We start from the raw sequence: 24,063 nt of genomic DNA, 5'->3' as shown, positions 1-24,063 counted from the left end.
GTCCATACTAGGGCATCGACCTTAAGGAGAGAGAGAGAGAGAGGAAAGAAGGTTTGAGTGCTTTGCCCTACTGTTTTGAGCTTCTTGCAATGCTACAAGTTAATTATGGGAGCAATATTGTCAATGCCATACCTCGTGTAAGGCTTCTGCATGATGCTGCTGCAGAGGAGAAGATTGATTAGACATCATCGCTTGAGGAACCTCGGAGCACGTAGGATAATGGACAGCAGGCCTTACCCACTTTGGGTATATAGAGACAGGCGTTCATACCTGCACCTGAGTGATCAGACTGTGTGGCAAGGCTGCGTTTCCACAAAGAAGTTGCAACCAAGATCTGTGAGTTAGTAAAAGCAGACCTGCACCCTAGAAGCGTCAGGAGGACTGCTTTGTCAGTTGAAGTAAAGGTTACAGCTGCACTTTCATTTTATGCATCTGGATCATAACTGGGGATGTGTGTACCATTTCTCAACACGCAACACATACCTGCATTCGGCAGGTGACTGCTGCACTATATGCCCGGAGGAATGACTACATAAAGTTCCCCATGACCGCCCAGGCAATGCATGACGAGGCTGTGGACTTCTTCAAGATTGCTGGCTTCCCAAAGGTACAGGGCTGCATTGATGGTACCCACATCGCCTTGTGAGTACCTTTGGAGAATTCCGAGATGTACAGTAACAGAAAAGGCTTCCACTCCGTTAATGTGCAGCTCGCCTCTAACGACATATATCGCATCATGTCAGTTGATGCGAGATACCCTGGGAGCACCAATAATGCGTCCATCCTACGTGAGAGCCATGTTTCAGCAACAGCCAGAAAGTCAGAGCTGGCTGCTGGGAGACAAAGGGTACGGCCTCTTCATCTGGCTCATGATGCCCCTACGCGTAATCCGGACAGAAACTGACAGGGAATACATGTCGCACATTTTAACGCGCAGCATAATAGAGAGGACCATTGGCATCTTGAAGCAGCGTTTCTGATGCCTGGACCATTCAGGAGGCTACTTGCAATACTCCCCTGAGATTGTCGGTCAGTTCACTGTTGTGTGCTGCATGCTGCATAGCTTAGCTATCATGAGGCAGCAGCAGCTGGTAGTAGAAGACCCACTTGAGGTGAGAGTGGCTGATGATAAGGAGGAAGATGCAGACGACGAGGAGGAGGACGAGGAAGCCATGTAACTACCTGAACTCTGAGCACAAGGGCAGGCTATAACGATTGCTCGAGCCTTGCGCCAGCAGCTCATCCGTGAACGCTTTGCTGCCTGAAGGCTCAGTGGCAACTATTCCAAATTGACCATGTTTACTGTTTGAACCTGTTGAGTAATGTTGTGTTGTATTAATGGAACAAATAATGGAAATGATTCTTCTTTAGTTCAAAAAGTATGTTAATAATGGAACAAATAATGGAAATGATTCAGGTATAATTTAAAATATATTTTATTCAAAAGTTTAACACTTGTTTGTACTTAACTTTAATAAAAATATTCTTGTATCAAACTTTAAAGTTTTCAGTTCAGATCACTTACAAACTTTAAGATCACTTACAAAGTTTTAAACTTGTAAATTTACATCACTTACAAAAAACTTTTAACGTGAGAATAGTTACAACATTAACAACAATGTCAATAATAATAACAACAGCAGCAAAGAAAGGCTGCACCCATCTCTCCTCCACCTTATTCTAAGACCGCCCGCTGCGCTTGATCTTGGTGACTTCACCCCTGCCCCGCAGGTGGTGACGCAGTGTTTCTCGGGTTGGTACCAAGTTTATTCTTTCGAGCATCTCGGGTAATGCGCACTTGTTGGGGGGCGTGGGCAGGCGGTAATGTGGAAGGCCCGGATTGGGCCTCTTCAGAGGCTGATCTGGGGTTTGGAGTGGGAGTCGCAGTTGATTGCGTCAATTGCCGCGGGGTCTGGGCATGTTCCCTTATTGCAGCAACTACCTCCGACATTCCCTCCATCATGTTCACCGACAGTGTATCAGCTACCTGCGACATTCCCTCCCTGGTGCCTGGACAGTGTTCCCATTTCTCGTGAGAGTATTATTACTTCTCCTGACAGTCCTGATACCTCATCACCCATCCCACTGATGGTGTCCAGGAGTGATTGCATAAGGTCAAAGCTCTCCGCACTCATTGCCATCATCTGAACCACATCTGTTAGATCCTGCACCTCAGGAGAGCGCTGTTGAGCTCTCCTTCTCCTCCTCACCCTGGGTGTGGGTCGCTGCACCTCACTGGGACTCGCAGCCTTGGACAACGGGGTCCTGGGTGTGCCTTGCTGCACCCCACTGGAACCCGCAGCCTCAGACTGTGAAACCATGGAATGTCCCAACACTCGTACCACTCAGGAAAGGGGTTGGCACCTCAATGGGTGGCTCCTGCACCTCCTCCAGAGTGAGTACATCAGTGAGGGATTCATTCTCCCCCTTCCCTCCCCCTCGCCACAATGCTCTTGGTCTGGACGGTGGGATTGGAAGATGTTCTCGTCAGGCGAGTTAGTCTTACCGCAGGTGAAAGGTCCACAGCCAGATAGGGAATGGAAGACCAGCAGGAAGAGCAATGCAAGGAAGGTAGTGCAGGGGTCCCCTGCGGTCACCCCCCTGCAAAACAGATACACCGCTTTGAATACTGTTGAGGGGGATGACTCATCAGGGGAGGGCAGCAGTAGCCAAGTTCATGGCACCGTGGCTGGCTCTGCTGCACAGGAGGGCAGGAAAAAGAGTGGGAGAGCAATAGTGATAGGGGATTCAATTGTAAGGGGAATAGATAGGCGTTTCTGCGGCCGCAACCGAGACTCCAGGATGGTATGTTGCCTCCCTGGTGCAAGGGTCAAGGATGTCTCGGAGCGGGTGCAGGACATTCTGAAAAGGGAGGGTGAACAGCCAGTTGTCGTGGTGCACATAGGTACCAACAATATAGGTAAAAAAAGGGATGCGGTCCTACGAGACAAATTTAAGGAGCTAGGAGCTAAATTAAAAAGTAGGACCTCAAAAGTAGTAATCTCGGGATTGCTACCAGTCCCAAGTGCTAGTCAGAGTAGGAATCGCAGGATAGCTCAGATGAATACGTGGCTTGAGCAGTGGTGCAGCAGGGAGGGTTTCAAATTCCTGGGGCATTGGAACCGGTTCTGGGGGAGGTGGGACCAGTACAAACCGGACGGTTTGCACCTAGGCAGGACCGGAACCAATGTCCTAGGGGGAGTGTTTGCTAGTGCTGTTGGGGAGGAGTTAAACTAATATGGCAGGGGGATGGGAATCAATGCAGGGAGACAGAGGAAAATAAAATGGAGACAGAAGCAAAAGACAGAAGGGAGATGAGTAAAAGTGGAGGGCAGAGAAACCCAAGGCAAAAAATAAAAAAGGCCTCTACAGCAAAATTCTAAAGGGTCAAAGTGTAATAAAAAGGCAAGCCTGAAAGCTCGGTGCCTCAATGCGAGGAGTATTCGGAACCCAGGAGAGGGCTCTGAGCTAGTTAGAGTGGGTGAGAGCTCAGATAAACAGGACTCCAAGAAAGAATGCAAAAGGCAGGAGGCAAAAGAGCAGAGTAGCACTGGGATAAGTGTAAACCACAAGGTGATAGGAAGGGACAATATATATGAATATAAAGGGGCTGCAGGAGGGGTCAAAACTAAAAATCATGCTTTAAAACTAGGATTAAAACACTCTACCAAAATGCACGCAGCGTTCAAAATAAAGTAAATGAGTTGACGGCACAAATCATTACAAATGGGTATGATTTGGTGGCCATTACAGAAACATGGTTGCAGGGTGGCCAAGACTGGGAATTAAACATACAGGGGTATCTGACAATTCGGAAAGATAGACAAGAAGGGAAAGGAGGTGGGGTAGCTCTGTTAATAAAGGATGATATCAGGGCAGTTGTGAGAGACGATATTGGCTCTAATAAACAAAATGTTGAATCATTGTGGGTGGAGATTAGAGATAGTAAGGGGGAAAAAGTCACTGGTGGCCGTAGTTTATAGGCCCCCAAATAATAACTTCACGATGGGGCGGACAATAATCATGGGAATAATGGAGGCATGTGAAAAAGGAACGGCCGTAATGATGGGGGATTTTAACCTACATATCGATTGGTCAAATCAAATCTCACTGGGTAGCCTGGAGGAGGAATTCATAGAATGCATACGGGATTGTTTCTTAGAACAGTATGTTATAGAACCTACAAGGGAGCAAGCTATCTTAGATCTGGTCCTGTGTAATGAGACAGGAATAATAAACGATCTCCTAGTAAAAGATCCTCTCGGAATGAGTGATCACAGTATGGTTGAATTTGTAATACAGATTGAGGGTGAGGAAGTAGTGTCTCAAACGAGCGTACTATGCTTAAACAAAGGGGACTACCGTGGGATGAGGGCAGAGTTGGCTAAAGTAGACTGGGAGCACAGACTAAACGGTGGCACAATTGAGGAACAGTGGAGGACTTTTAAGGAGCTCTTTCATAGTGATCAACAAAAATATATTCCAGTGAAAAAGAAGGGCGGTAAGAGAAGGGATAACCAGCCGTGGATTACCAAGGAAATAAAGGAGAGTATCAAATTAAAAACCAATGCGTATAAGGTTAGTGGGAAACTAGAAGATAGGGAAAATTTTAAACAACAGCAAAGAATGACTAAGAAAGCAACAAAGAAAGGAAAGATAGATTATGAAAGTAAACTTGCGCAAAACATAAAAACAGATAATAAAAGCTTTTACCGATATATAAAACGGAAAAGAGTGACTAAAGTAAATGTTGGTCCCTTAGAAGATGAGAAGGGGGATTTAATAATGGGAAATGTGGAAATGGCTGAGACCTTAAACAATTATTTTGCTTCAGTCTTCACAGTGGAAGACACAAAAACCATGCCAAAAATTGCTGGTCATGGGAATGTGGGAAGGGAGGACCTTGAGACAATCACTATCATAAGGGGGATAGTGCTGGACAGGCTAATGGGACTCAAGGTAGACAAGTCCCCTGGTCCTGATGAAATGCATCCCAGGGTATTAAAAGAGATGGCGGAAGTTATAGCAGATGCATTCGTTATAATCTACCAAAATTCTCTGGACTCTGGGGAGGTACCAGCGGATTGGAAAGCAGCTAATGTACCGCCTCTGTTTAAAAAAGGGGGCAGACAAAAGGCAGGTAACTATAGGCCGGTTAGTTTAACATCTGTAGTGGGGAAAATGCTTGAAGCTATCATTAAGAAAGAAATAGCGGAACATCTAGATAGGAATAGTGCAATCAAACAGACGCAACATGGATTCATGAAGGGGAAATCATGTTTAACTAATTTACTGGAATTCTTTGAGGATATAACGAGCATGGTGGATAGAGGTGTACCGATGGATGTGGTGTATTTAGATTTCCAAAAGGCATTCGACAAGGTGCCACACAAAAGGTTACTGCAGAAGATAAAGGTACGCGGAGTCAGAGGAAATGTATTTGCATGGATCGAGAATTGGCTGGCGAACAGAAAGCAGCGAGTCGGGATAAATGGGTCCTTTTCGGGTTGGAAATCGGTGGTTAGTGGTGTGCCACAGGGAATTGTGCTGGGATCACAACTGTTTACAATATACATAGATGACCTGGAAGAGGGGACAGAGTGTAGTGTAACAAAATTTGCAGATGACACAAAGATTAGTGGGAAAGCAGGTTGTGTAGAGGACACAGAGAGGCTGCAAAGAGATTTAGATAGGTTAAGCGAAATGGGCTAAGGTTTGGCAGATGGAATACAATGTCGGAGAATGTGAGGTCATCCATCTTGGGGGAAAAAAAAATAGTAAAAGGGAATATTATTTGAATGGGGAGAAATTGCAACATGCTGCGGTGCAGAGGGACCTGGGGGTCCTTGTGCATGAATCCCAAAAAGTTAGTTTGCAGGTGCAGCAGGTAATCAGGAAGGCGAATGGAATGTTGGCCTTCATTGTGAGAGGGATGGAGTATAAAAGCAGGGAGGTCCTGCTGCAACTGTACAGAGTATTGGTGAGGCTGCACCTGGAGTACTGTGTGCAGTTTTGGTCACCTTACTTCAGGAAGGATATACTAGCTTTGGAGGGGGTACAGAGACGATTCACCCGGCTGATTCCGGAGATGAGGGGGTTACCTTATGATGATAGATTGAGTAGACTGGGTCTTTACTCGTTGGAGTTCAGAAGGATGAGAGGTGATCTTTCGAAACATTTAAAATAATGAAAGGGATAGACAAGATAGAGGCAGAGAGGTTGTTTCCACTGGTCGGGGAGACTAGAACTAGGGGGCACAGCCTCAAAATATGGGGGAGCCAATTTAAAACCGAGTTGAGAAGGAATTTCTTCTCCCAGAGGGTTGTGAATCTGTGGAATTCTCTGCCCAAGGAAGCAGTTGAGGCTAGCTCATTGAATGTATTCAAATCACAGAGAGATAGATTTTTAACCATTAAGGGAATTAAGGGTTATGGGGAGCGGGCGGGTAAGTGGAACTGAGTCCGCGGCCAGATCAACCATGATCTTGTTGAATGGCAGAGCAGGCTCAAGGAGCTAGATGGCCTACTCCTGTTCCTAATTCTTATGTTCTTATGACTCGTCCGCATCTGAATAATCTTCTGCATCGGTTTCAGCCTCATCAGGGTTGGCCTCGTGTTCTGTAAAATATAACAGATGGTTAGCAGCAGAGGAGGGGGACAGGGTGGGTGGCATGAGTAGGCTCACACAACACAGGCAGCAGGCTCATTTGAAGGACCACGATGAATGATAGCACATTGCATCAACCGAAGCGTAGCTGACTGAGACATCCCCATGAACCGAAGCATGGCTAGCCCGCGCAGTACTTGACTTTTAGCAAAGCCAGAAGGTGGAATTTGCAGGACTTATCCTCTCCCTCAAATGTGGGCCCAGCTTGTGCAGTGGTGGTTGCTTTTCTCCAGGCAGGACCCATCAAAGCAGCAACCCTGTCTTCCAAGTGTGTGAGTGGGTGCAGATTTGCCGGGCCTGTTCGTGTTCTCTCTCTTTTGTTGTGTGCCACCTTCCTCTGCAAACATGAAAATATAACTTTGTAGAGTGGGTGGCTTTTAGCTGGGTGGGACATATAGATGGTCACATTTACAATTGCAATTCCATTGAATAAATGAAAATATTACTTACACTAAGTATTTGACCAAGTTCCTGTCACTTTTTACACTGGCCTCCAGACCTCCAGGTGGTCACCATTGCACAGTAATCTTCTGCAAGCTGGTTCCAGCATTTCTTCATTCTTTTGGTAAAACTTTTATGTGACCTCTGCTGGTGTCCAGCTCATGCCATCTAGCCTCAATTACAGTTACTAGTGCCTCCACTTCATCCTGTGAGAAATTCTTGGTCCTTGAGCCACATTGCATATTGCAGCTCCGATTCTTCCAATGAGAATTAAAGTTCTCACACACAGCTGGCTCTTTAAAAATGGCCGAATGACCGAGGGTTGTACTCTGCATGCATGCCCATAGTAGTCACGAAAAATACATCATTTGTTTTTTTCGCGCATGCGGGCTGGGGGCATCCTTTTTTCGATGCAGACATTAGACTCCACGCCCCAAAGCTAAAGGACAAGCTGCGCGGCGCCAATTAAAAAAATTCGAACAGGGAAACTTGCAAGTTTTTTTGGGGAGTAGTTAGGGTCAAAAAAACAGGCTTAACTCATGAAATACGCCAAAAAACGGCATTGGGGAAAATTGAGCCCTTTATACGTGGGAGTACAACAGTTGCATTGCCTCAAGTACTTGATTTTTGTAACATCCCTTAATGGCACTTTACCAGAAGCCTTTTGAAAATTCATACATATAACATCCACTGCATTCTCTTTACCTGTACACTAATTTCCTCAAAACATGAATTCAGTTGGTCAAGCATGACTTGCTTTTTACACATCCACACTGATTGCGATTAAAAGACTTGCATTTATATTGAGCCTTTCATGACCACAGGATGTCCCAAAGCGCTTTACAGCCAATGAAGTACTTTTTAAGTGTAGTCATTGCTGTAATGTAGGAAACAAGGCAGCCAATTTGTGCATAACAAGGTCCCACGAATGTGACGATGACCAGATATCCTGATTTCATGATGCTGTTTGAGGGATAAATATTGATAAATATTGAGAACTCCTGCTCTTCATCAAAATAGTGCCATGGAATCTTTTACATTCACCTGAGAGGGAAGAGGGGCCTCGGTTTAATGTTCCTTCTGAAAGATAGCACCTCTGACAGTGCAGCACTGTACCGCCCTTAGAGTGCGTGCCTTTATAAGTATTCACTAATTTCATCCTGTATTTGTGTCTCGAGAAGTTAGTTTACCCGTAACCAAGGTCTGTAATTTCCTGGCTTATCCCTTTTCCTCTTTCTTGAACTGCCACCCCCGGTGGTCTTGGCAGAATTCCCATTTCAAAAGACTTTTTAATGGTTAATGTCAACACTAATTGCTACCTACCCCTTTCAGTGTGAACATGATCTATATACAGTTGGTCAGCCATTGACTGGGAGATAAATGGAGGTTGTTTGCTTTGAGGGAATGCAATTTGAGGAATGATGATGAATGTAGAGTGGAATCATCAATAAAAGTGTAGATAGAGTTGGATGATATTGGAAGAAGGTTATTTATAAAAGCACATAACAGATTCAGAGAGTGAACAGAACCCAGGGGAACCCCTGAGTTAATGATGAGACAACGACAGAGCAATTTGTGAGTAAATAATGAACATATGGTGGGAGGCCATAAGAAGGTAATTTGTTTGGAAGTGCATGGTGCTAAGCTTATGAAAAGGCTTTGGAGATACCCACAGCAATGACAGATGATTCACCAAAGTGTTCAGTAGTTTCAAAGGTAAGTAACATAGGCAGCAAGATAACAAACAATGGCCATGCTGAAAACTATGCTGATTATCATGGATTAGGGCAGAACTTTGAAGCTGATGGATAATTTGTGAGCAGCAGTTTCCATAACTTTAGAAAGTACGAGCAATTACAGTTGTTTCCGGATAAAAGAAATGGTTAATTTTCTTGTATACAGAATGAACATGAGCACATTTCCAAGAATGAGGAAAGGTGGGATGGGAGGAAATGACACTAAAGAGATTCCAGAGGACAGGAATAATCCAGACTCTTGCATCTTGAAAACAATTGGAAAATACCTTTGGTATTGGAAATCTTAAGATTAGAGAATAAAGGATCCAGTGCAGATAGAACTGGGACATGAAACCTTGCATACAACCTAGAATATTACAGTATTCTAATACTGAATGTAGTGGTTCTAGTAACTGGATAAACAGTTTGCTGTTGGTTCAACCAAACCTATGCCTAATTTACAGGATTAAGATTATACAGTTACATTCGTATGTTGTAGTCCAGCAATTCCATGCGATGAGTCTCTTGTATGTCCTGTATGCTTCTTCAAAACAGGTCTGTTTAACTTCAGTTTACTAATCTTCATGTTTTACAGGCCAAAGTGCTTTTTGTAAAATCAAGAGTGCACAAAATTATAGTCTTACTGTAATTGATGGAAATGTTTTTTCTGGGTCTGCAGAAGTTGATTTCTAATAAACTGAGTTTCAAAAAAACATATTAAAGTTGTAACTTTAAATAGTACCTGGCCCGCTGCTCTAGTTTGTGAAATGACTGCAGTGCTAATTAGATGCACGTAACTTCCAAATTAATGTCCCAAACTTAATTTTCAGCAAAAAATGTATAGTTACAAAGTACAGACCTGCACTACATTTATCTACAGTTGGGGTACTTTTTCACTCCCTTTATATTTATTTCACTGGAACTTTAAGTCTATGGGCCCAGTTTTCTCCAACCCCCTTTTTTGGCGCACTTACCTTAAATGTACCGACTTTACGTGCTGGAAATGGCGCCGGAAAAAAATGGCCCCATCCTGCCCACTCTGCCAAGTCTCCTGTGTCCTAGCGTGGTGTACATAGTGCAGTGGGAGGCGGAGCTACAGCCCAGCGCAAAAACACTGCCGGCAGCTGTCCGCGTGCGCATGTTCCTCGCCCACCTAGCGTGTCCTGCAGGCTTTGAGCAGGACTCAATCTCACAGCCCCTATCCGTGGTTGAAGGGATGCCCTGATGTTTGCCTGGTGAGTGGAGAATATCCTGCAGTATTTATTCAGGGTCGCTCAGAGTTGTCAGAAACTGAGTGCAAAAGTTGGGAATTTGGTAAGTGAGAATTCAGTGCAGAGAGGGGAAGGTAGTTCTGTTTTTTGGCTTCAATGCTTGTAGTGGTTAATGTTACATATTTAAATATTTAATATAATCTACCTATAACTTAAACTAGATCAAGTAATGAGTTAAAAATCTATAAGCTAAGTTGATTAAATGTTGAAAGGTTGTTTCCCCTGGCTGAGATTATCCACTTTGAGTAGAAAGATAGATCAGAATAAATGGTGTGAAGCTGTGGTGCTTCAAATGTACTAACCTGCACCGAATTCTTAACTGCCCGCAATGTTTTTCAGAGCTGGCCACATGCGCTGACTTAAGTTGATTTGGAGTAAGTTTTAGCTGACCAAAGTGGCATGAATGGCCAAAACTGGCGTAAGTGGCTGGGAATGCCCCCTTTTGGGAAAAAAAAACTCAACTAAAAAAAATCGTTTCTGACTGAGTTACTTTGGGGCAAGTTTATTGGGGAAAATGGCGTTTTTTAACTTACCAGAAAAAAACAACTTACTCCAAACAAATTGGAGCAAGTCATGGCCAAAAGTGGGCCCAATATTTTTAGTTCCAAGTCACTTAACCTCTTGTTCGAGGTGTTGTGGATATAATAACCTATTCAAGTGCTGAACTGACCTTTAACATTGTATATTTCTAGGAGTGAGCCACTAGCAGTTATTAGATAGTTGTTTGTGCAATAACTTGCTGCAAACCATGGCCCATACATGGTGCTTGTGATTAGCTGACAGGAGCATTAATTGAAATATTCTGTGCCTCAAATCTTCTTGTCCTCTCTCCTGCTTGTCTCTTCATGGAGCGAATTGAGCAGTTTACTGTTTGATAGGGTACACCAAGGGTCTACTGAAAAGTGTTGGTAGGTAACAAATTTTGGCTACATTTTAGCGTAGCGGTTCATGAGGAATTTGTAAGATTCAGAAAAAAATTGTGCTTAAAGTTCACCTACATTAATTGTGGCATGGAAATGCTCATTCATGGTATTGAAATTAAAGCGGCATCGTTCATGATTTCATTTTCTTTAAATAGGGGGAAAAGCCCAGCACAGGCAGAATTATGTTATTTGAACAAAGCCAAATGGTTAGAAATGTATGGAGTGGACATGCATACCGTCAAGGTAAGATTAGTAGGAGTCCTTTTGGAAAAAAAAAATGTACACGTAAATATTTGTGGGCTGTCTTATACTTAACTTTTTTTCTGTAATGTTCTGTCCTCCTTAGGGAAGAGATGGCTATGAATATTCTCTTGGATTGACACCAACTGGCATATTGGTCTTTGAAGGATCAAATAAAATAGGCCTGTTCTTTTGGTAAAGGAATCTCTTTTTTTCATATTTTCCTATTTGAGAACAACATGCTAATTAAACTGTTCAGGTTCCCTGTAAACATATTTTTTTTCTTGCAGGCCCAAAATTACCCAATTGGATTTCAAAAAGAACAAACTAACTCTTGTTGTTGTCGAGGATGATGAACAGGTGAGCAACACAATCTCATGGAGTTTAAGACACATGCAGAATGTTTGGGTGGGCAGTGCATTAGACGATGGCCGTGTCACTTCCTGCACCTGACTTTGTTGAGTCCCGTCCAGATTTACTTTTTCTTCTGTTAATGTACAACAGTCCTAATGGAAACAACTTTTAATGATTAAATTAATTTCCTAGTGGCCAGAAGCTACCACACAAAGTTGCGCTTTCAGTTAGAAGTAACTTGCATTCAGTTTTTTTTTTGAATTGATCTAAATATACTGAATTTTCAAATCTTATTTTTGTCTTGTGTTACAAATTCAGTTTTGCATAGATACTTTCTCTGGTTCACTGTTGCCAGGCATCCATTTAAGTGGGCTGAGAGTCTGCTTTTATGGGGGCTGACTCACTGCCCTGTATCTATTTGTACAACAGCATAACCCCTTATGATCTGGGCTGGCTACTCGTATTTTCTGCACATGTATTTCTTTCTTCTCTCTGTAGATTGACTGAGTGAACATTTGGTAAGACGAGACTTTAAAATCGCTAAGCTGCTTTATTCCCATCAGGTGAACATACAGAATGACAGCAATGATCAGATTCACTTATTTCCAACAGTGCAGTATGTCTGTGTAATAATCTAAAATAATGACTAAATTATACTACTCCACTTCAGAGGGTCATTTTGCTTGACTTAAGGCTAATTTTCTAAATCCTTATGCCTGCATTCCACCCTCCTCACAGCCCTTTACTGCCTGACTGCCTTTGCAGCCTTTCCATTTTAAAAAAAAACCTCTCCCCTCTCTGTGTCCCAGCCCCTATCTTGTATCTTTTCACAAACAGACAGATATTGAAGGGCTTTCGAATAGGTGCGAAGTATTTCACAGACAAGCTTTAAAAATTGCTTATTGTTTAGTCTTTGGTGAAACCAACCATTTAACATATTAATAACCTTTTATCTAGGTATCTTTTTAAAAAAAACTTTAAACGTACATTGCTTTCGGAAACCCAAATCCAAAATCCTGAAACGTGGCACCCTGCAAGATTGTAGGTTGCTATTCCTCAACTGATTAGTCAAGAAGAGATGCTGAAGTGAATAAGATGCTGATTCATGGAGAGACACAAACAATTTCCACACCTCAAAGTACTCACTGGTAGTGTAGTTGTTGGCTTATGAATTTCAAAAAGCAAATCAATAAGAGAATAATATTCAGAAGGATCTGTGGCTTTAATGGCCCGGATTTTGTGGTCAGTGACGAAAGAACAGCACTAGCCATTCATTACACTTAAACTTGCTCGGGGACATTTAATGGGCTTTGCATTGGATGTTGTGGTAATTGGATCCAAAACAGCACGCCACCATTTACAGCTGAAAGCCTCACTGTTAATTTTTACCGCAAAAATCAGCCAGTGCATTTTATTTATTTGAAGTACAGTGTTCCATAAATATTGCATTTCTAAAAAATGTCTTGTAATTTTTCCTCCTTGATAAAAGGGTAGAGAACAGGAGCACACATTTGTTTTCCGGTTAGATAATTCCAAAGCATGTAAACATTTGTGGAGATGTGCTGTGGAGAATCATGCATTTTTCAGACTACGAGCTCCTACCCAAAATAAAGAGGGGCGATCAGATTTAATGCGTCTGGGATCTCGCTTCAGATTCAGGTAACATTTTTACAATTTAATTTTGTATTTTGTTCATTTCTACCTGTTTAAATACTGTTTATGTAACAGCAAACCAATATGTATTCCAGCGGTCGGACTGAATATGAAGCAACACATAAAAGTAGACTGCGTCGGACGAGTACATTTGAAAGGCGCCCGAGCAAACGCTATCCTTCACGAAGACATTCCACAATTAAAGGTATTTTTTGCGCATTATGGATTATTTATTACTGACAATTTTTTTTTTAAACAAGGCGTGATATGTTAATGGTACACCCACTGTCAGCATTGGGCAATTGAAGGTCAGGTGCCACATGACTATACACACAATAAAGCTACTCCTTTTACAAAATGTCCTCCAGCTTCAACTTCAGATGAGAATCCCATGCTGCATCAATGTGTTGTTTTTCAATTTCTTTTAGGTTAGGAGTAAAATTAGCAATTAATGTCAAATTGGAGTCAGTTGTACACTCTGGGGCCTGTGCCCACTTAGAACTAGATTGCGACTGCCCACTTCCCTATAAACAGAAGGGAAAGACAATCTTTTTCCCACATCAGTTTTCTCCCTGACTTCCTCTCCTGATCACATTGTTTCTTTGCTGGGATGTAGTTCAGTGGATCAATTGTAAGTATCCTGCTCAGCGCACGTTGTGGGTTGGATTTTGGATTATATAGTATAGCTACCCGGTGGATAAACACACTGAACCATCAAAGAAATCCTGGACAGAGAGACTTTCATCCCATCAGCAGGAACTGGATCAAATTTAGGATGCAGGAATAAAAGGGCAGAGTCTAATCTGCTGCGACCCAATCCCTCACATTATGCAGAATTTTAATGTTCCATTGTCTTATACACTTGGGAACTATGCATAATTATCATCATTTTCACAAGATTTTGCTGATGGCGCTGGGGCAATAATGCTGCATGTTGACTTTTTTTTTTAAGTGTTCTTTTGTGGGTGAAAAAGAAGCATGCAAGAGTTTTCTTTATACCTTTATAAAAATGACAAGGCAGGTTTTCACTGACGGGAACGTTGCTTATTTTCAGTTTTTACATTACTTCAGGTTAAACTTCTTTATGAAATATATTTTGAGGTCATTAAAACAGATCAATTGAATGTAAAAGCACCATGGAGAAACATAAAACAAACTGAGTTTGACTTACTCAGTAATCATAATTTCAGGAATAGAGTTGACATGTACACGAGTTGGGGGAGGGAGAAGGGAAGCCCTCTAATATAATGGCCGCAAGTTTCCACATGATTTGCTCCTGATTTTTAGGAGCAACTGGTGTAGAACGGAGTATCTTAGAAATCGGAATTCTCCACATTTAAGTTTTCTGCAGTTCTAGTCAGGTAGAACAGTTTCACTTTGGAACAGAATTTTTTTTTCAAAAGGGGGCGTGTCCGGCCACTGACGCCTGATTTCAAAGTTTCCACAGTGAAAACGTACTCCAAACTAACTTAGAATGGAGTAAGTGAAGATTTTTGTACGCTTGAAAAAACCTTGTCTACACTTTAAAAAATCAGGCGCAGGTTACAAATTAGGCGTAGGGAACGAGGTGGAGGGGGGAGTGGGGGTGGAGGGAAGTCATTAAATTCTACAATCAATCCTTAGTTATACTTATACAAATATTATACAAATAAATCCAACCTGAATAAAAATTTATAAGCAAAGAAAAGATTAAATAAACCATGTTCCTACCTGTGTGAAAGTGCTTCAGGCAGGCCTTTCAGGCAGCGGTGTGGCGTCAGTTTATCGACGGCAGGCAGCAAGCAGCCTTCGAGCTGAGCTGCGGTGCTTGAGGCAGGGGTGTGGCGTCAGTGTCTCGTCTCGACGGCAGCGGCAGGCAGCAAGCAGCTTTCGAGCTGAGCTGCGGTGCTTGAGGCAGGCCTTCATTCCCCGCGAAGATGCAGCACCCGGACGGACTTGAGGCCATTCAGCCATGGGATTGCAGCGGCGTCAGTGGCTGGCCGGGAGCCGAAGAATGAACACAGGACACACGCAGCTGCAGATTTAAAATTCTTTAGGCCGTTCGGCCACACTTATGGGACGGCGTCAGTGGCTCGAAGGCAGCCGAAGAATCAGGAGCGGACGTGAGGCCATTTGGCCATGGGATTGCAGCGGCGTCAGTGGCTGGTCGGGAGCTGAAGAAAGAACAGCAGCAGCCTTCGAGCTGTGAGGGGGACTGACTGAGGCCATTTGGACAGGGAGAGGCAGCCACATCGACATCTTTATATTTAAATTTGCAGAATGGGTGCTGCATTGTCAACACCACATATTATGCAATGGTTTGCTTCCTCATGCAAGAAATTCTTTGCTCTTGGTGGACATGATCCATTGCAAAGTTGAATTGGCACTTTTATTTCTCCAAACACACAGTCCTTAATTTGCAAGTTTAGCAGTGAAAAGCTGAACTCACTGATTTCAGCAGGTGATTTATTCAGCAGTGCTGCTAAAAGCACTCCCTCACACACAGAAATATCAAGAAAATTAAAATACAAGCCTTTGCAGGGGTCCAAGAAACAAATCTTCACTTTTTCTGCAGTACTTTTAAAAATGGCGAGTGCCAATGTTTACTTCAGACTGCGCGTGCGCGAATGCTCCAACGCGCACGCGCAGGGTTGCCGGCACCAAGAAGCCTCATTTCAATTGTACCCGCCCCCTCCTACTTACGAGTGGTAGGCTCCGCCCCCTGTGCGCCGTGCCAAGCAGACATCGAGCTCCAGAATACCGCACTTTTTTTCCGGCGCGAAAAACAGGCGCCGAGCTCTGAGGTGCGCCTTTTTCACCGCGTGTGGAAACTTGGGGCCAATATGCCCATTCCATGAATTCTGTTGTTAAATGCCTGCCAGTGATCCTGCAGGGCGGAGCTCGGTGTTGAAGGCACTTATGTTAATAGAAACACAATATATACAAATACATTGTACTTTTAGTCCATAGTATTCATGGTAAGCATGGATCGTATGTTCTGATTGGCTCACTGGCTCACTGTGCCATCTGCACAGCGGCCTTTCCATTTTGCCAGCTAACTATTTATTTATTCCTTACAGGTTCAAATCCAGCAAAATATGGACACACCAGGTTTGAATTACTTCTATTTTTCTTCTAAAAGCATGGCAATAATTTAACAGAAGTTAACTCGACTGACCAATAGCAATTCTGCAGTAACTTCATTTATAATTTGCAAAGGATTTAGATCAGTTGGGCAGACATAAAGCAAACACAATTTAACATTGTGCAATAATTGACAATTATCATAGGTAAAAATATTTTGGGACATAAATGTATAATGAATGAAATAGAATTAGCACACAGGAACTTGGAAAGGGACCTGTGTGTAATTGTGGATGCGTCATTTAGAATATCTAGACCAAGTGGCAAAGCAATTAAGAAGCTAATACATAGCTAGAATGTATACTCAGAACATCAGAACAGAAGTCATGCTAAGGCTTTGCAATGCGTTGTTCAACCTGCTTGAATATTGTGTCAGTTTTGGTCACAAAAGGCACATACTTCTATCAGAATGGATAAAGAAAAGAACAGCAAGACTTATTACGAGGGGATATAGTTAGGGAAAGATCAGAGTAACTTAAACATTACAGTCTGAAAATTAAGGCACATTCATTGAAGTATATAAAATCTTTCATGGTCTTGATGTGGTAAACCCAGATTATTCCCTCATCATAGCCGATTTAAAAAAAAAGATATTGAAAGGAACACAAGTATTTAAGGCTTCTACATTGGATGACATATTTGATAGAAAAGGTTTCTTGCAGCTTTTTTACATTTTATCTGTTATTTAACTGACTTAAAAATAAGTAATAGAGAATGCTGAAAATATAGGGCTCAATTTTCCCGGGTCATTTGCACCGTTTTTTTGGCGGCACCATTTTTTCTGGCTTAATTATTTAATTCAAAGTTTCCCCCTGGAATCTGTGCCGGTGTAACTGCTTTAGTTACGATTTTTCTAGGTTAGGTTTTTTTGATGTCATAGTTCCCTCATGTCTGCACCAGTTTTCAGCATTTTTCGCAGTTTGCCCAAAAATGCTTTATCCTAGGTCGGCGTATCTGGCCAGTCCCGAAAAATCTTCTGGTGAGTTAACAGAAAGCAGCGCATATTGAAAAACCAGCACTGAAAGACGCCATTGTTTTTCATCAAAGTTTTTGGAGGGAGTCTCTAACACTTGAAATATCCATGATAAAGTTCAACTTTTTTTTACCTTTCAACGGAGAACATGGAAGTTTCTGGATTTCTGAAGTTCTCTTTTTTTTTTACTCACGCCACCACTGAACTTCTTCAAGCAAGGCTGGAGAGGGGTCGTAGCATCGGCTGTCAGAGTCGGCCCCACGCCCTGGCTCGGGGCTCTGTAGAAAACAAGCTCGGAGGTGGAGGAGAAGAGAGGTATCGATCGGAAGGCTTCTGCACTGAGCCCAGGGAGGAAGGCGGCAATGTGGAGGGCCCGACTTGAGGCTCTTCAGAGGCTGGTGTGGCGATTGCAGTGGGACTGGCAATTGATTCTGTCAATGGGCACGGGGTCTGGGCGTGTTCCCTTATTGCAGCTAATTCCAACATGCCGTCCCTCATGCATCCCGACAGTGTTGCAACGACATGCAACATTCCCTCCCTCATCTTGAGCAAAACTGTCTCAACTACCTGTGACATTCCCTCCCTCATGTTCAGTGATAGTGTTTGCACCATCTCTGACATTCCCTCCCTGATGTTCACTGACAGCGCATCACCTACCTGTGACATTCCCTCCCTCATCGTCACTGATATCGTTCCCATTTCTCGTGAGATTGCTGTTACTTCTCCCAACAGTCCCGCTAACTCATCACTCACCCCACTGATGGTGTCCAGGAGTGATCGCGTAAGGTCAGTGCTCTCCCCACTCATTGCCATCATCTGAACCACATCTGTTCGATCCTGCACCTCAGGAGAGCGCGGTCGAGCTCTCCTTCCCCTCCTCCCCAAGGGTGTGGCTCGCACCCCAACACTGAGACCCGCAGCCTGGGACGGTGCAGCCCTGGTGTCTCACTGCACCACACCACTGGAACCCGCAGACTCGGAAGGTGGGGCCCTGGGTGTGCCTCGCTGCACCCCACCACTGGGACCCGCAGCCTTGGACATTAGGAAACCATGGAATGTCCCACCAACACTCAAACCACTAGTCACGGAAGGGGCTGGCACCTCAATGGGCGTTACCTGCACCTCCACCAAAGTCAATAAAAGAATGGGGGTTTCATCCAACTCCATCGCCTCTCCCTCACCCCCATGCTTTTGGTCTGGAGGATGTTCTCCTCTTCAGGCTTGTCCTCGTCTGAATCATCTTCTGCCTTGTCAGGGTTGGCCTCAAGTTCTGCAAAATATAACAGAACACAGACAAATGGTTAGCAGCAGAGGAGGGGGCCAGGGTGGGTGGCTTGAGTAGGCTCACAGCGCAGGCAGCAGGCTGATTTGAAGGACCACAATGAATGATAGCATTGCTTCAACCGAAGCGTAGCTGGCGGAGAGATCCCCAGAAACCGAAGCATGGCTAGCCTGCACAGTACTTAACTTTTAGGAAAGCCAGACTGTGGAATTTGCAGAACTTGCGCTCTCCCTCGAGTGTGGGCCCAGCTTATGCAGTGGTGATTGCTTTTCTCCAGGCAGGACCCATCAAAGAAGTGACCCTCTCTTCCAAGGGTGTCAGTGACTGCAAATTTGCCAGGCCTCCTCCTGATCGAGTTCTTTCCCTTTTATTATGTGCCACCTTACCCTGCAAAGATGAAAATGCAACTTTTTAGAGAGGGTGTCTTTCTGCTGGATGGGACATATACAGCTGGTCACATTTACAATTGTAATTGCATTGAATAAATCAAAATATTACTTGCACTAACTACTTGACCAAGGTTCTGCCACTTCTTTTTACACTGGACTCCAGATCTCGTGGTGGTCACCATTGCACAGTAATCTTCTGCAACTTGGTTCCAGCATTTTTTCAGTTCTTTGGTTGGCACTTTTATTGGTCCTTGCACCGCATGGCATCTTGTATTGCTGCAGATCCGATTTTTCCAATGCTCTCACACAGCACGCCTTCTCAAATGCACGACTGGCTCTTTAAAAATGTCCGATTGCCAACCCAGAGCTGTACTGTGCATGCGCGTCCATTGAAATAACATCAAAAACGTCACTTTTTTTTCCGCACATGCGCAGAAGGTGCAGCATCGTTTTTTTCGACGCAGACAGCAGGCTCCACCCCGAGGTGACTGGACACGCTGCGCGGTGCCAAATTTGAATTATACATTGGGGAAACTTTGGCAAAATATTTCTGGTGCATTTCTGGCCCAGAAAAATGGGCATAACTCTGACAATACACCAGAAAACAGGCTTGGGCAAAATTGAGCCCTTCTGGGCCTATCGGCATTTGGAATGGATAGAAAAGTTATTGTTTTTGGTGGCACTAAGTTCTGATGTGGCCTCAAACCTGAAACGATAAACTGTTTCTTTTTAAGATTCTGATGTATGCTGTATATTTCCATTTTCCCCCAAAATTTTTAGAATATGTAGTTTTATTGTCATACTTTTATTGATTTAATTTGTTTTCTTTCTCCTTCCCTCTCTTTCTGACAGTGCTCAGAACAATGCAGGAATTCGTGGATACCAGGTAAAAATTGCATTATTAAATGAGTAAATATGATACTATAATGGCTATTGTGCAACTAAAAGTAGTAGTAGTCTGAAAATGGTAGTAATTGTCCTCTTGGTTATCTGTTGTTAGACTCCATATATGTGCAACATTCCCCCTGTACAGCAACACTGGCATTCCAGTAACATAAGGTAAGCAGGGTCTACATCTTAACATTACAAAGTAAATGTGTTGGATTTTAATTTTATCAATGGCTTACTCTATGCCAGATCATTAGTTCGATCAGCTACTTAGGGTGTGCAATGTATCAATGATTTAAAATGAACTGAACTAATGTTTATATATGGCGACACAGTTAAAGTTGACCAAATTTAGGTCAACATGATATATATTTTCTAAAGTGGTGGTTGGGGGCCAGAGCAAAGTTCTACTTGCTTTAAAAATCTTATTGGCTTGAATCAAATAATAATGCATATTAAATTTTCAGTCCTTCCATGCAGCCAGGATTAAATATATTGCACACCAAAGAACAGCCGTAATAAATTAATTAAATGCCAGTTTAAAAAAAATCAGACCAAGCCTTTCCTTTTTACTGTGAGTTAAACTGTCAAATGTGATTTGCTGATGGATTGCTTCCTATTTTGATAAAAATATTTTACTGAAGGTGTTTCTTTTTTTTTAACAAAATCTGGCGTTTCTGTTGCTGGGAGTCATCTCTGCTGTTCTGCTATTCACAATCACGTGGTGGAGGGTGATTTCAATTTCTGTTGTCCTTTACTGGAAGTTTTTTGGTGGAGGGAAATATGTGGTAGAGTACCCTTCATTCAATTTTACAACCATCCTTCCTAATGGCTCAATTGTGGTGTGTGTATGTGTTAGTGTCATTGATCCCTTGCTGAACCTGGGGAACTTGATATTTAAACTGAAGACCCTTTGATGATATATTATTTTTAAGCTTTGAACTTGGAGCTTACCAAGGTGCTACAAAGCCATACTGAATAGATGGGATGTGGGAGACTTTTTAAATAAGTTATCAGATTTTAAAGGACAAAAATGTAGTGTATTCAAAGGAAGCAATGTGTGTGGAATTTATGGGAGTTCCAAGCCTTTTGGAAGGAAAGTTCTTTATGAGCTGAATTCTGCATGTCCCTGCATGTGCTGGAAACCTACTTGGCTCACTTTGCAAAACTCTAATAACAACCTCATTCTGCAAATTCCTCAATGTATGAAATTGTAATCTTGCACCATGCCACTTTTGGACTGATTTGGTAGTAATGCTAAAAGCTGGTGACTATAACTACTAGTGCTGTTGAAAGCTTAGCGATTGCATTGTAACCATCATTCCCATTTAATGTGTTTCTTTCTAACTTCTATCTCTCTCTCTCTCTCTCTCTCTCTCTCTCTCTCTCTCTCTCTCTCTCTCTCCCCCTCCCTCCCTCCCTCCCTCCCTCTCTCTTCTCCCATCCCCCCCCCCACCACCATGCATGCCATTTCCATTTGTTCAGTAACTAAGATTTGATATCCATGTATTTTGTGTAAAGTCTCATCTCACTAACTGCTCGCTGTGCACATGGTACAGGCCACCGCCCCGTGATGACGGGCACAAATATTACAACCGGACACCATCAGCGGAAGGAAATGGCAGAAACGCAAGATATGTTCAAGAGCAGAATATGAAGAACATGGGAGGCAGGAAGCATAGTGTTGACCAAGATAAACTCATGACAACACTTTGAAAAAAAAATGGCAAAATATTCATCCCTTCCTATGATTTGGAACCCCTTTCCATTCAAGTTGCAATCCAGAATTGTCTTGTGAAGAAAAAAAAGTCAAGAGGGAAAAGAACCTGAGAAACCACATTTTTTAAGCTTGATTTACAATTTTCTCTAGACATCTCTACACGCTTTGAAGATGCCAATCACTTCAGTGTGTTACATCGCAAGTTTTCAGTATTTCTATGAAACATTTACAAGACCAAATTAGGTTTCCTGGATTTTGTTTGATATATAATACATCATACAGGACTACTAGATTATTTTTTGCTATATAGTAATGGCAGATCTTCCATTAGGAAAATAAGCTTGAGCAGGAAAAGTAATTGCCAAAGTTGGTGAGAGCTTGCAGTTTGTGTAAAATCTGATCATGGGGCAGTGGGTTCAAGGCAGACTACAAAGTAGTGATTAGAGTATCCAGATGTACTTTTGTCAAGTGCTCTGCCTTGTTTCTTACAATTTGTTTTTGAAGGTGCACATTGGGAGCTCAGTATCTGTTGCTCTTTCACTGCTCTGTAAATAGATGGATCAGAAGGCATTTGTTGTGGTAAAATGGTGTAAGCTGTGCCTTGCTGCAAATGTTTTGTTACTAGTAATGTGCCAGTTTATCCTGATTAATGCTGAATTAGGGCTGTGCACATTAATCAAAATGTCTTCAGAAAGTTTATTTTTATACATTTTCTCTCGTTTTCCACTCCATTCCTCTGAGGCTTTGCTTGTTTCACTTACCATATTCCTGTCAGGTCAGACAGGAGGAACCTGCCCCCAGCTCTCTACTAGTACTGCTTTGAAATCAGCTGGTAGTAGATGCACAAGAGAAGTGACTTACAATATTTAAAAAATATATATTTTCAGACTCCCCAACTACTCCAAGAGCAAATGCATCTCTGAGCAGTAATATAAGCCATACAGATCAGGAAGATCCTAAATTCAATCTGCTGAGTAAGCTGATCTCAGCAGGTGGTTTTGGAGGGCACTATAATTGGGCTTGGTGTCCCCCATTTTGGTGATTCCCATTGGTACTCATTATACAGTGACCCTCGCTGAAAGTATGTGAAAGGATAGAATTAGGCTCAACTGTGATGCCGCCTCCCATCGCCTGTCGACACTTGCTGATACGTGAAGAATAGCCACTTGGGCTGTTGCCCAGCTTGTTGGCTTCTGTGCAACTGTACCGTGACATGAGCCATCACCTTCAGGAAGAGAGAGTAGAAAAGGGAAGAACACTGCGTGGAGAGAGAAGAAAAATAATCCATTGTCTATGCAAGGAAGTACATGACCTACCATATTTTTTTATTGGATCAGTGAAGATTGGGAGCTGGCTATATGGAGAATTAAGAGTGGGAACCTGTATGCTAGTACTCTACTGCACAGTGTTTTGGAGTTCCAGTGCGCTATGGTGCTTCAATTAAAAATCATTTTAACAATCAGAACTTGAGAGCTAAAAGTCATGACCTCAGGCCAGCTGGTGTGTGTGTGATCTAGTACTAAACATGTGCCTGATCCAAATATTCTTTGGTTCTTTTCCAGAAGAAATAAGCACTGAGATATATTTTAACCTTTTGGAGTTCATTCATTATGATATGAACCTGTTGCTAAATGCACATTTGACCAAAACTTTTTTTTTGTTGGCTTAAAATATCCTGTTTATTTTGTTACGTCCATCAAGTAGAATATTCAATTACAGGAATCAGTTGGTACTTGCTTCTACTGTAGGACATAGTTAAACTATGCTATCAGCTGCCTTTATACTTATTGAAGCTAGGTGAATTACTCAAAAATAAAATTAGGAAATCTGATCCGTGATAGCTAATATCAAGTGATTTTAGTGTAATCTGAAAAAACGGTCTTTTTTTAAAGAAAGCATTTTGCAAGCTTTTTAATTTGTGTATATAGGTGCTTATACTGCATTAAAGGGAAACTCCAGACAAGCTACTCCAAATGCTTGTTGCTAAAACTAGTCTGTAATCTGTCATCTTGAGTATAAAGTAATTTCTCAGAAGCTTTAAATAAAATATTCTTCCCTTCCATCTCTACAAGCAATGCTGTCCTACATGATGACTATTTAAATGAACAATATTCCTTAGCCATCACTTCATATTGTCAAACCTTTAGTTATAACCTATGGTGTTTTGAATTGGGACAGTGTGATAATCTTGTGATATTCTAAGAATATATTAGATTTTTACATGCTGCAGATTGATGATAAAAATTATATTTATGGTAAAAAAATGACTTGTAAAGCAAATTTGCTGTAAAATTTTTTTTAAATGTTCTATAATGGTCAAAACTTCCAATTTGCTATTTCTTGAAGGTGAAGTAAATTTCTCACCCTCCCTCAGAAGGTTAAGTAAATGAGATCCAATAGCAGC

The 24,063-nt window shown here is 42.4% G+C and overlaps 1 protein-coding gene across 1 annotated transcript in view; it reads left to right on the top strand.

Annotated features, from left to right (window-relative positions):
* Positions 1-24,063, top strand: part of LOC139264533 (band 4.1-like protein 4B) — a 457,521-nt gene that overhangs the window by 204,728 nt on the left and 228,730 nt on the right. The window contains exons 8-15 of the mRNA XM_070881140.1: positions 11,193-11,280; positions 11,384-11,472; positions 11,568-11,637; positions 13,121-13,290; positions 13,380-13,489; positions 16,344-16,374; positions 19,904-19,937; positions 20,052-20,110. Of these exons, the coding sequence (XP_070737241.1) occupies positions 11,193-11,280; positions 11,384-11,472; positions 11,568-11,637; positions 13,121-13,290; positions 13,380-13,489; positions 16,344-16,374; positions 19,904-19,937; positions 20,052-20,110 (651 nt within the window). The remainder of the gene's footprint in view (positions 1-11,192; positions 11,281-11,383; positions 11,473-11,567; positions 11,638-13,120; positions 13,291-13,379; positions 13,490-16,343; positions 16,375-19,903; positions 19,938-20,051; positions 20,111-24,063) is intronic.

This window comes from Pristiophorus japonicus, chromosome 5 (assembly GCF_044704955.1).
Source record: "Pristiophorus japonicus isolate sPriJap1 chromosome 5, sPriJap1.hap1, whole genome shotgun sequence".
NCBI classification, from domain to species: Eukaryota; Metazoa; Chordata; class Chondrichthyes; family Pristiophoridae; genus Pristiophorus; species Pristiophorus japonicus.
The sequence above is the reverse complement of the archived record's forward strand: the minus strand, read 5'-3'. Positions and strand labels throughout refer to the sequence as shown.